This window comes from Rana temporaria, chromosome 2 (assembly GCF_905171775.1).
Source record: "Rana temporaria chromosome 2, aRanTem1.1, whole genome shotgun sequence".
Classification (NCBI taxonomy): domain Eukaryota; kingdom Metazoa; phylum Chordata; class Amphibia; order Anura; family Ranidae; genus Rana; species Rana temporaria.
In genome coordinates this window covers 255804811-255817300 of record NC_053490.1, presented here as the reverse complement: position 1 = coordinate 255817300, position 12490 = coordinate 255804811, and the positions used below count along the sequence as shown (strand labels likewise).

The 12490-nt window shown below is 41.7% G+C and overlaps 1 protein-coding gene across 1 annotated transcript in view; it reads left to right on the top strand.

Annotated features, from left to right (window-relative positions):
- The window catches only part of LOC120926670 (multidrug and toxin extrusion protein 2-like), a 90203-nt gene that overhangs the window by 2819 nt on the left and 74894 nt on the right, over positions 1 to 12490 (top strand). Inside the window, exon 2 of the mRNA XM_040336793.1 lies at positions 7904 to 8005. Coding sequence (XP_040192727.1) covers positions 7904 to 8005 — 102 coding nt within the window. The remainder of the gene's footprint in view (positions 1 to 7903; positions 8006 to 12490) is intronic.

Here is a 12490-nt window from a genome sequence, read left to right as displayed (position 1 = left end):
CAGTGCGGCTTTGGGGGAGTTACAAGCACCGATCACTACATTATAGATTTCACTTAAGCAGCTGAGAGGGGGGGGAAGGGTCCGGGGAGAAGCTGTCAGGCTTTATTGAAATCTATACAGGGAGGTCGGTGCTTGTAACTCCCCCCCGCCGCACTGATCACCCTGACTGCCCAGGTATTGGGTGAAGCATCGGAGCATTTGCCCCGAGTACAAGCACTCGGGGAAATGCTTGGTATCGGGACAACCCTACTACAAACAATGGGATATATTTATTTATTTTTTATTAGTGATGGTGGCGATGAGCGACTTATGTTTGCACCTTGTTTTGACCAAGTTTAGATTGGCAGACCGCCGTTCTGACATTGAGTCTGCCAGATCCGCTTCTTGGCTCCCGTTGTGTCCAATCACAGCAGGAGCGGGTCACTGGTGGCGCAAATGTGCTCCAGAAGTGCAGGATCACATACAGCAGGGTTTGACAAATTTGCTTGGAATCTAGGAGCCAGCCAAAAAAAGTAAGGAGCCAGATACGTGCCCCGTCCCGCCGAGCTCGCGCGCAGAAGCGAACGCATACCTGAGTAGCGCCGGAATATGAAAGCGGTGTTCAAACCACACATGCAAGGTATCGCCGCGATTGGTAGAGCGAGAGAAATAATTATAGCCCTAGACCTCCTCTGTAACTCAAAACATGCAACCTGTAGAATTTTTTAAACGTCGCCAACGGAGATTTTAAAGGGTAAAAGTTTGTCGTTATTCCACGAGCGGACACAATTTTGAAGTGTGACATGTTTGGTATCAATTTACTCGACGTAACATTATCTTTCACAGTATAAAAAAATTGGGCCAACTTTACTGTTGTCTTATTTTTTTATTAAAAAAAGTGTATTTTTTTCCCCCAAAAAAAGTGCGCTTGTAAGACCGCTGCGCAAATACGGTGTGACAAAGTATTGCAATGACTGCCATTTTATTCTCTAGGGTGTTAGAATAAAAAATATATATAATGTTTGGGGGTTCTAATTCGAGGGAAGGAGATGGCAGTGAAAACACAGGGGAAGCTCCATTAATCTTGTCATGCCAACGGCCACCACAAGATGGCGCCAGATCACAGAAGGAAGCATAGGCCTGCAGAAGGCCGCAAAGCCACATCCTCAATTACCGGCCGGCGCGATCCGACACGATCGCATGGCGAGGGAAGTGGGCGCGCACGGACACACAGGATGGGGTCTCCGTGCGCCCCCACCTCCCCACGATTGCGTCGGTCCGCGGCTTTGCGGCCTTCTACAGGCCTATGCTTCCTTCCTCAGGCGCCAGGTCGCTAATTTTAGTCACAATTGCGACCTGGCGCCCGGATTTTGTCGAGCCCTGACATACAGGTATGTGATTCTGGACATAGGAGCTATCATGCTGTCGCATATGTACAGTATATGGCCGGCAAGCAGTTAAGCGAGGAATCAGACAGGACTAGGGAGTGGGAACATAGGACGTAAGGGAGTAGCGTTTTTTTGAACATTCTTATGCATGATTCGTGCGTTTTTATATGGCGTTTTTTTTTATTAGCCATAGAGAAAACTATCACCAGTTGCATCATTTGTTGATATGTATTTCAGCTTTTTTAGCTTTCCTATTTGGTTTTATTTATTTTTGGATTATTATTATTATTATTATTATTATTATTATTATTATTATTCATACACTTACTTTTTTTGTTAGGTTAAGGTTTTGGAGTTAAGGTTAGAGTTATTTATTTTTTCTTAGGGTTATGATGTTAATACTACTACTACGACTACCTACTACTAATAAATACTAGTAAAATAAATACAAGTAATCATAAATAAATAATAAATAAATTCAATAAATGAGTACTAAGTAGTAATAAATAAATAAACTTAACCCCTAATGCTTAAAAATAACATAACTAAAAACCCAAACCACAACACTAAATAAATTAAATATTATTATTATTAGTATTATTATTATTTTTCCGGGTTTGGGTGTTTATTATTATTATTATTATTATTATTATTTATTTAATATTGTTAAGGTTAGTGGTTACCGTATATACTCGAGTATAAGCCGAGTTTTTCAGCACATTTTTTGTGCTGAAAATGCCCCCTCTTGGCTTATACTCGAGTTATCTTTTTGCGCCTGATGTTCCGGACTTTGGGGACCCTGGACCCATTTCAATAAATTTCTTTGCAGGATTAAAAACGTGCCCAAAACGCTCAAATCTGCCTGATTCAAGCTACAGAAAAAAGGTCCAGAACTTTTTTGAGCTTCGGACGAATTGTAGTGGAGAACTGTGAACCAACTCCATGGAGAATAATTGTTTTTATTCTCCTCCAGTGCTTTGGAGCTTTGAGCTTCAAGCTACAAAATGCTGAGTTGTGAATGGGGCCTCGTAATTTTTAATTTTTTTGGTTTAGCCTGCTTGAAAAAACTGGTTCCTCTATCAATGTTATACAGCTTGGATGGAAGAATTTATGCTGCAGTACTTTGACAGCTGGCCAAGCTGGGTGTCAAAGTACTTGAAAAACAGCTGAGACAATCACTCACTCACCAGCCAACAATTGTGCTGCCTAGGGTTGTCCCGATACCGATACTAGTATCGGTATCGGGACGGATACCAAGCATTTGCCCGAGTACTTGTACTCGGGCAAATGCTTCCGATGCTTCACCCGATACTTGTACAGTCAGCAGTGATCAGTGTGTGGGGAAGTTACAAGCACAGATCACTGCTGATTTTTAAAGCAGCTGAAAGCCGCCGTGCATACCGCTGTGCATCCCGCCGTGTATCCTGTGCATCCCGCCGTGTTTCTCTCCCCTTCCGTGCTACTCCTCCACCCCCTGGAATTGTCAGGATGGAGAGCGGGGTAGGAGCCGGTAAATCCGGCTCCTTACTGCTCCGAATGGACAGAGTCAGTCATCACTGACTCTGTCTATTCACATAACTGAAACATTGTAACCTGTGTTTACAAATGTTTCAGTTTATGAATGAAGAGAAGTGGCTGTCTTCACTCCATTCGTTTGTCCCTAGTCCCTTTCTCTGTCTCAAAGGGAAGATGTCAGAGGTCTGTTAAGACCCCTGATATCTCACCAAAGCCCCCCCAAAAGGGCTGAAAAAAATAACTAAAAAAATAAAGAATAAAAAAATTAAAGAAAAAACACACTGACACGGTCCACCCCCCCCCCCCCCCCCTTAAAAAAAAAAAAAGAAAGCATTGTAAATAAAAATAAAAAATGTGAAAAATTAAAAAAAAATTGTTAAAGATAAAAAAAAAAAACATACTGACACATGTGCCGCTGTCACATGAGATTAAAAAAAAGTATCGGTATTCGGTATCGGCGAGTACTTGAAAAAAAGTATGGGTATTTGTACTCGGTCTTAAAAAAGTGGTATCGGGACAACCCTAGTGCTGCCCAACTCTTTCAATTTTCCAGTTTAGGCATGTTGGGCAGGAAGCAACCGACCGGCTTACACTTATGCTTGAAGCCAGAAAATAAGCATTTTTAGGAATGCCATCCTACATATTTTTTTCAGCATTAAAATACATAGGGCGTTCTCGTCAAACCAGGACTTTGGAGTTTATGTAATAAAAGAACAAATTTCAAGGAGTGGAATCTGCATTTATTTTTCTACATACTCCCCTGCTCCATTTATACACTTATCTCAGCATTTACTGTAACCAATGCCTGGAATGCTTTGACATAGAAAGATTTGTCAGTACCATCCTAGGATAGCCTTCTTCACTTCATCATCATGCTGACCTCCGAGGAACTTTTAGGGGTCCAAACAGGTGGAAATCACTTGGAGCAAGGTCTTGGATGTGGCAATACTTCCCAGTCGAGTTGCTGTAATGTGCATGTAGTGCGGTGAGCAGTATGAGCTTGTGCATTGTCCTGGAGAAACTGAACTGAATCTTTGAAACGTTTACACCATTCAGATGTCTTACTGCGGCTGAGCGTCTTATCACCGTACTGGGCATGAAGTCTTCTTAGATATCTGGCCCACGACATGTGCACCACCTATCAGTAATAGGACACACTTGCTATTGCGTGTAGTACCGCCACACTAGCATCCCTTTTCTTACCTGTAAAATTAAAATTCCCGCTTTGACTTGAACTCCTCTCGTATTTTGAGTGTACAAGTGCATTTAAAGGTGTCTGCAGTTATAGGTTGTGCTACACAACACTTTTGCATTTTTACTTTTTTAATCTTCGATGCACACATTTTCAAACAAATGTGTGTTGTAATTACATTGGAAAAAATCGCTGACGGTAGCCTTTCCCATTTATAAGTGTATGCTTATCATGCAAAGGTTTTATAATTTCCTAAGTCCGAGTTTAAAGTTCACAGAGTAGTTCAGTGATATTGTCATGCGACTATGACAGATGCCATTAAAGGCTCATTCCTTCCTGTTTAGCATTTCAGAAGATTTTGCCATGTCATGCTGGAAATGTTACAAATATTTTCAGTGTACCTTTTTAAATATTAAACTATATATTCTTTGTGCTTTATACATTGTACAATAAATTAACAGAAACACAGGTTGCTTAGCATTCAGGCGTGCCTTGGAACTAGTCTTAAAGAAGTAAAGACCCCCAAAGCAAACATTTATTATATTGGAGATCCAGATGTGATGGCTGCATTTAGTTTTCTTTTCTTTTTATAGATTTCTGTCTTTTTTATTTTTAACTGGTGATCTGGCCAGTAAGTCTGCTATTTTTCAACAAAACAATCTTGCCTGCAGATAAAGCAGTTAGAGGTATGAGACAAACCATTTACCACTGACGGGAAGCTTAAAATGATCAGCTTTTAATTATGTAAACTTTTTTTTTCCTCAAAAAGAACAAAACCGTTTTTCTGTAACTGCCTGGAAAGTGTTTGCATTCACTGCATTAGCCAGTTCCCGCTCAGTCAATAGCAGACTGATGGCCAGGCGGTGGCTTTCTTATCCTGAGTGAATGTCATGTGTTGTCCTGTCACAAAGCGCCGATTGTGGGGCTGATTTGTCACCAGCCAATGATCTGTCCACGGGACACAGTCGATGAGTAATCTGAACAGTGTAAATTTGCTGTCCCCTCAAAATAACTCAACACACAGCCATTGATGTCTAAACCACTGGCAACAAAAGTGAGTGCACCCCACTCATTTAGAGTTGAAAATATATTTATTGGTAGTTTAACAGACAATACAAGGAACAGCGTCCAGAGTTACAAACTAGTGGAAATCGCAAGCAAACATGTGTAATGAGTCAGCCCAATGGCTATTGCTCACAGCTTAACTCCTATCGTCCACCCCACTCGTTTAGCCATTTTCCCTTCCCGGTGTAATGTGTCTCATTAGTGTTACAAAGTCTCAGGTGTGAATGGGCAACAGGTGTGTTAAATTTTGGTGTTATTTGCTCTCACTCTCTTACTGGTCACTGGAAATTTAACCATGAATGCCAACATTTACTGTGGCATACTGAAGCAGAGCATGACCCCCTCCCTTCGTAAACTGGGCTGCAGGGCAGTATTCCAATATGATAACGACCTGAAACACACCTCCAAGATGACCACTGCCTTGCTAAAGAAGCTAAGGGTAATGGTGATGGACTGGCCAAGCATGTCTCCAGAACAAAACCCTTTTGAGTATCTGTGAGGCATCCTCAAATGGAAGGTGGAGGAGCACAAGGTCTCTAACATCCACCAGCTCTGTGATGTCATCATGGAGAAGTGGAAGAGGACTCCAGTGGTAACCTGTGAAGCTCTGATGAACTCCATGCCCAAGAGGGTTAAGGCAGTGCTGGAAAATAATGGTGGTCACACAAAATACTGACACTTTTGGCCCAATTTGGACATTTTTACTTAGGGATGTACTCACTTTTGTTGCCAGCGTTTAGGCATTAATGGCTGTGGTTTGAGTTATTTTGAGGGGGCAGCAAATTTACACTGTTATACAAGCTGTACACTCACTACTTTACATTGTAGCAAATTGTCATTTCTTCAATGTTGTCACATAAAAAATAGAATAAAATATTTACAAAAATGTGAGGGGTGTACTCACTTTTGTGAGATACTGTATATACCATAGTTTGTAGACTATAACTTTCCTACAGACAAAATAATTTACACTGATTTTGTTTTTTTCACCAAATAAATGTAGCAGAATACATTTATGAAGAACAAAAATGTTATAACATAAACAAAGAAAAACACATATTGTTTGTTTTTTCTTATAAATGTTCAGTCCTTTTTTTTTTGCAAGAAATAATAAAAATGTTCTCGAACAAGTGAATTTCTAGCAGTGTATGTGCTTTTAAGTCTAAAATCAAATGGTAAAAGCAAACAAAATATTTTGAGCGACATTCAAATGTTCTGAATTTTCATACAAATTTTCCTGAGAATTTAGTTTGAAGTTTTACCCAACTATGGCCAGTTTAATAGCCTGATTGTAAAGAAGACTTTGAAAGATTTGAAGAATAAGACTGCAGTGCTTGCTTGACAAGCATTGGTAATTTCCATGTCTGTATTGTTTATCTGAGTCTCTCATGGCTAGTGAACATCAGATCATCATGTGGTCTGCTTCCCTATGATGGTGCCTGACCTAGCTAGGCATGAGAACTGTCATGTGACCAGGAGAGTAATATCCCACTCCCCTGGGTTGCTGACACAGCAGTTTTAAGATGACATTCATGGGTTTTTCTTGAGCAGAGTTAAAAAAATTTTTTTTTTTTTTTTAATCTAGCCTAAAGGTATATTTTGGAAAATGTGAAGGCTGATATTGGGTTTGAATGTGAAATTTTTTTAAACTGCCACAACTTGGCAAACATGACATTTGTGCTGGGGTGTTGAGAAACATCTTTTGGTCCTTTAAAATCTGCCCCAAAAACTGTAAAAAAAAAAATTAAAATGGAGCTGTATATAAAGACAAAACCTGCAAACAAAATGCTCCTACTCCTGACAATTTTGATAATACCACATATGTGTGTGTTTGCTTTGGGCCAAGAATCAATAGTGTGCATTTTTTTTGTCCTGCCTCAGCACACTGACCGTAACACTGCGACTGGTACTGATATTTTAACTTCCACTGACACGCGTACACACGACCGTTTTTCATGATGAGAAAAATGCAATTTTTTTAATTGGTGATTAAAAACAATTGTGTGTAGGCTCCAGAGCATTTTTCTCATTGTGAAAAATGGCCATTAAAAATTTAGAAGATGCTCTAATTTTTCGCGTGTTTTTTTTACATCGTGAAAAGCGGTCGTGTGTAGGCTTTAATGACGGGAAAAAATGCGCATGCTCAGAAGCAAGTTATGAGATGGGAGCACTGGTAAAACTAGCGTTTGTAATGGAGATGGCACATTCGTCACGCTGTAACAGACTGAAAAGGATGAAGACTGAAATCGTCTCTCACCAAACTTTTACTAACACAAAATTGGCAAAAGAAGCCCAAAGGGTGGCACCATCCGAATGGAACTTCCCCTTTTATAGTGCCATCGTACGTGTTGTGCGTCGCCTCGCTTTGCTCAAAATTTTTTTTTCACGATCGTGTGTTCAAGGCAGGGTTCACAAGAATCGCGGCGAGAAAAACGTTGTTTTTTCTAGGACATTAAAAACGGTCGTATGTATACGGCACAACACTTCAGTATTTAGGTTTTAATAAAGGGGGTTATTAAATGCTTTTCAGAGCATCCCCCCCCACTTTCCCATCCAAGTAGCCTGAAACCTGGGATGCTATATTATGCAATGTTTACCGTTTGCGAATGAACTTTGGCTAGCCCCTAGCAGAAATATACAAAATAATATTCTTTTAAATTGTTCCAAAAATGTATATTTAGTGTTGCTCCAAGGTTAGCATAAAATATAGTTTTGCGTTATTAAAGCTAAAAGCTGGATAATTACAATGAATGTTTGTTTTTAGTTCCTTTCTCAGATTTTGGTATATTCCATTAGCATTGTGAGCTCAATCTTCTGTGGTCATTTGGGGAAGATTGAACTGGACTCCGTAACACTTGCTGTAGCCGTAAGTATTACCTATAAACGTAAGGCAAGTTTTAGTTTCAACTAATATTACAGTTTTTAGTTGATATTTATTTTTTGTAATTGCTGGCAAGTAAATCGTAGGATGGAACCCTATATTTCTTGGGTAGTACAGCAGTGCGATATACCTAGCAGAATTCCTTCCCCCTAGCTGCCAAAAACATTACATTGCCGATGACTGTGTGTCAGGGTGCTATTCGGAATACATGAGCATGTGCTGAAAATGAGACAGAAGAATAAAAATGTACAGATGCTGGGGAAAAGACCTGGCATAGTTGCCAATACTTTACGTGGTCACGCTCGTTTGTGCAGACATGTGCACTGGCGCACATTCACGCACACTTGCTGCCAGAACTAGCGCCAAACGCCCTATATAAGATCAATGGCTGCTCTTCGACTTTGCTGGATGATCTTCAGCTACCAGTACTCCCTGTCCCTGTGTTTCCTGTATACTTTGGATTACCTGTTATGGACCTTATTTGCTTCTGGACTTCTCTGATCCCTGATCTCTAAAGGACTTTGCTTCTCTTGCTCTACCATGTATGACCCTGGCTTGCTCTTGACTACCCTTCTGCCTACTCATTGGCTTGCCTTCCTCTGTATGACTTTGGTTCCCATCCTGACTACTCCCTTTTCAGTCTGGTCCTGCCAGCCTGTTCCTTCTTCTTCCTCGGGGGCCAACTTGCCTGTGTTCGCTGCCCTGGTTGCGCTACATGCCTGGGTTTACAGAGGTCCTGCCAACTGTCTTGCCAGACCAGCTGACAGCTATCCAGTTATGCTGTGTTTCAGCTTCCAGCAGATCTACCTAAATGGCACCTGTGCTTCTTTGAGCCCAGCACTCCCTGTTCTCACCTTCAGGGGTGCTTGGCACCTAACGGCAAGGGAAACCCTCTTGTCATATTGGCCTCAGACCAGGTACCTTGCACTGTGTAACCTTGTTAAGGAATTTGAAGTTTATCTTTATCATGCAGCCATTTCCCTTCTAAATGTTTTTTTTCTTTGTCTGAATTTCTCACTTCCTGTTTCTCCTCAGTAAACTTGCCACTATCATCCGAGCTGTGGTTAGTCAGCCAAAACAGCTTACTGAGGAGGAACAGGAAGTGAGAAATTCAAACAAAGAAATAAAACATTTAGAAGGGAAATCAAAGGAAAAGGTAAGTAAACCAACAATGCACTAGCTTAACCACTTCCATACCAGGTACTTACGCAGCTTCCCGCCCAAGCCAATTTTCAGCTTTCAGCACTGTCGCACTTTGAATGGCAATTGCGCGGTCATGCTACACTGTACCCAAACAAAATTGGCGTCCTTTTTTCCCCACAAATAGAGCTTTCTTTTGGTGGTATTCGATCACCTCTGCGATTTTTTTTTTTTTGCGCAACAACTAAAAAAAGGCTGAAAATTTGGAAAAAAAATTACGTTTTTATTTTTTTCTGTTAATTTTTTTGTAAATAAGTTTTCTCTTTCAATTACGGGCACTGATATGGCGGCACTAATGGGCACCGATGAGATGGCACTGATGGACATCGATGAGGTAGTACTGACGGGCACAGATGAGGTGGCACTGATTGGCGGCGCTGGTATGCGACACTGATGGGCACACATAGGCGGCACTGATGGGCACACATAGGCGGCACTGATGGGCACACATAGGCGGCACTGATGGGCACACATAGGCGGCACTGATGGGCACACATAGGCGGCACTGATGGGCACACATAGGCGGCACTGGATGGGCACTGTGGGGTGGCACTGATGGACACTGGGGTGGCGCTGATGGACACTGGGGTGGCAGCACTTATTTTTGCCAGGTTGCCAGTCAGTGCCCATTTGTGGGCACTGACTGGCATCTTTTTTCTTTATGCTTTTTTTTTTTTAGACTTTTTTTTTTTTTTTTTTGCCATTTTTTTTTTTTTTGCCCACCCTGGTGCTCCAGGGTGGGCATCCCTGGTGCTCCAGGGTGGCGATCCGAGGGGGGGCTGCGCTGATAAACAATCAGCGCTAACCCCCCCTGTCAGGAGAGCCGCCGATCGGCTATCCTCTACTCGCGTCTGTCAGACGCGAGTGAGGAAGAGCCATCGACGGCTCTTCCTGTTTACATCGTGATCAGCCGTGGTTGGACACGGCTGATCACGTGGTAAAGAGTCTCCGCCGGAGGCTCTTTACCGAGATCGGAGATGCAGGGTGTCAGACTGACACCCCGCATCACCGATCGCCGCGATGCGTGCCCCCACGGGCGCGCGCGGCATGAAATCCTGCAGGACGTTCTAGAACGTCCTGTCAGGATTTCATAACCACTTCCCGGACGTAAATCGGCCATAGGCCGGGCGGGAAGTGGTTAAAGGAACATATTTAGAAAATAAAAAAACAAACCTTTACAACCCCTTTAAGCTGGTCAAGGTCTGATCTTTTACCAGAGTCTTTGCAAGGCTCCATTCACATATGCTACGGCCATTGCTCACAGCATGGGGTCCAGTGCGTGTCTGTTCACCGATTCTGGTGCCTAAATTCACACCTGAATTCTGTGGCCGCCCCAGAGCTGTGTGAACCGACTCCATTGAGAGCCAGTCACACTCTCCTGTCATGCGCATTGAATGCGGGAAAACCCTGTATACACCTGGCCTAAAGCTGAATTTTAGGAATTCAGCAACTTTGCAAAGACTGTAGGTACACTGAGGTAAGTCCAATTAAGTGCATGTTACCTCTTGAGACTTATCTCTATTACATATGTGACAAGTTTGTTGCATTCCTGGAGGACACACTGGCTATGAGTTGAGAGAAGCGCACACAGCAGCAATGCTAGTCATTCTGCTTCCCATTCACAGAATCTTTTGTATTTTGTGAACCAGTTCACATAAAACAAAGGCTTCTGTGAATAAGCAGAACTTAGATGTGGACATAGCAGTGCCAATGACTCTGTTCCCTAAAGGAACTGAAACCACAGTGAGCAACTGGGAGCTGCAGGAGGTTATCTTCTTGGAGCACAATAAACCTGTCAAATGTGAATAGAGTCTTCAAGAGACGAGGCATGGCAGGCACCTCATTGGACTTATCTTGTGGTATGCCTGCCACTTTTACAAAGTAGCTGAATTTGTGGAATTCAGCTTTAAATGCATAAGAATTTGTAAAGCATGTACAACCAGGCTTATTACATTAAAGGGTCACTAAAGGAATTTTTTTTTTTAGCTAAATAGCTTCCTTTACCTTACTGCAGTCCTGGTTTCATGTCCTCATTGTTCGTTTTTGCTTTTAATGTTGCTGTAAATCCTCTCTGTTCTGGACACTTCCTGGTTGCCTGTTTCCTGATAACCACAGTGCTGGGAGATTTCTCACGGTGGTCACTAATGTGATTATTGTGTGTAAAACGAAACTGGATTGGTGCTGAGGAGTTTTAGACAAAGTATCACTGCTCTCTATTGGCTGACTGCCCTCTAGTGGCTCTCTGTACATCAGAGAACCAGCAAACAACAGCAAAAACGAAACTACACTGCAGGCACATTATATGATTGTTTTTTATCTATTTTTTAATCATTTTTAAAAGGAATCAGTTAACTATTATGTCTCTATGCCCTGTAAACAGTCATTTCAGCTAAAAAAAAAAATTCCTTTAGTGACCCTTTAAGCATAGAGCCAAGTGTGTTATTACATAGCAGCCAATTAGCAGTAATCTCTAATTGTCTTGTCCCCTCTTAATTATTGAAAAGTGAAATCTGTTTGGTTTCAGTGTTTTACTATTTCATGTAATTAGAAAATAAGGGAACATTATTATTCTACAACTTGTGTAATATTCAAGAGCTCGTCTCTCAATTGTACAGTACCGGACATGGGCTGAATATTCATAGAACCCGAGTTATGGGCAAGAAGCTTCAGGTGATTGAATAACCCAGGGTCTGTCAATAATCAGCCTTTTTCCTGTGCTGTAGTCCAAGATATAGAATATAGAGGTAAATCAAAGTGCCCTTTTCTCTGTCTCTTCTGTATTTCCAAGGCCTTTATCCCACAGTCCAACCAGCTTGGTTGACTTGAAATCCTTCACTTGATTGTGCAGCAAAATGCCATTGATCGAACAACTTTATTGTATGATGCTTTCCATGTAGCAGCTGAACTGCATCCAGCACTGTCCATCACATATTACATTAAAGTACCGGTGGTTGTCTTGTATACCGTATATGGGGACTGTGTGGTTGGATTGAGATAAGTGACTTATGTCACAACTAGGGGTGCAACGGATCGTCATTGATCCGAACCGAAAAAGATTGATCCGAACCGCACACACGTGATCCGAGGATTGTTTTCTAAAAAAAAAATAATAATAATAATTTGCGCATGTTCAGTCCACACACAGCGTGGTGATGGCGAATGGAGGAGCTTGAATGCCCCGCGTCATTTAAATCCCCTGTATGGGAGCATTTTGTCTTCCATGTCAAATATAATGATGAAGGAAAGAGGTTAGTGGATAAAACTGTGACG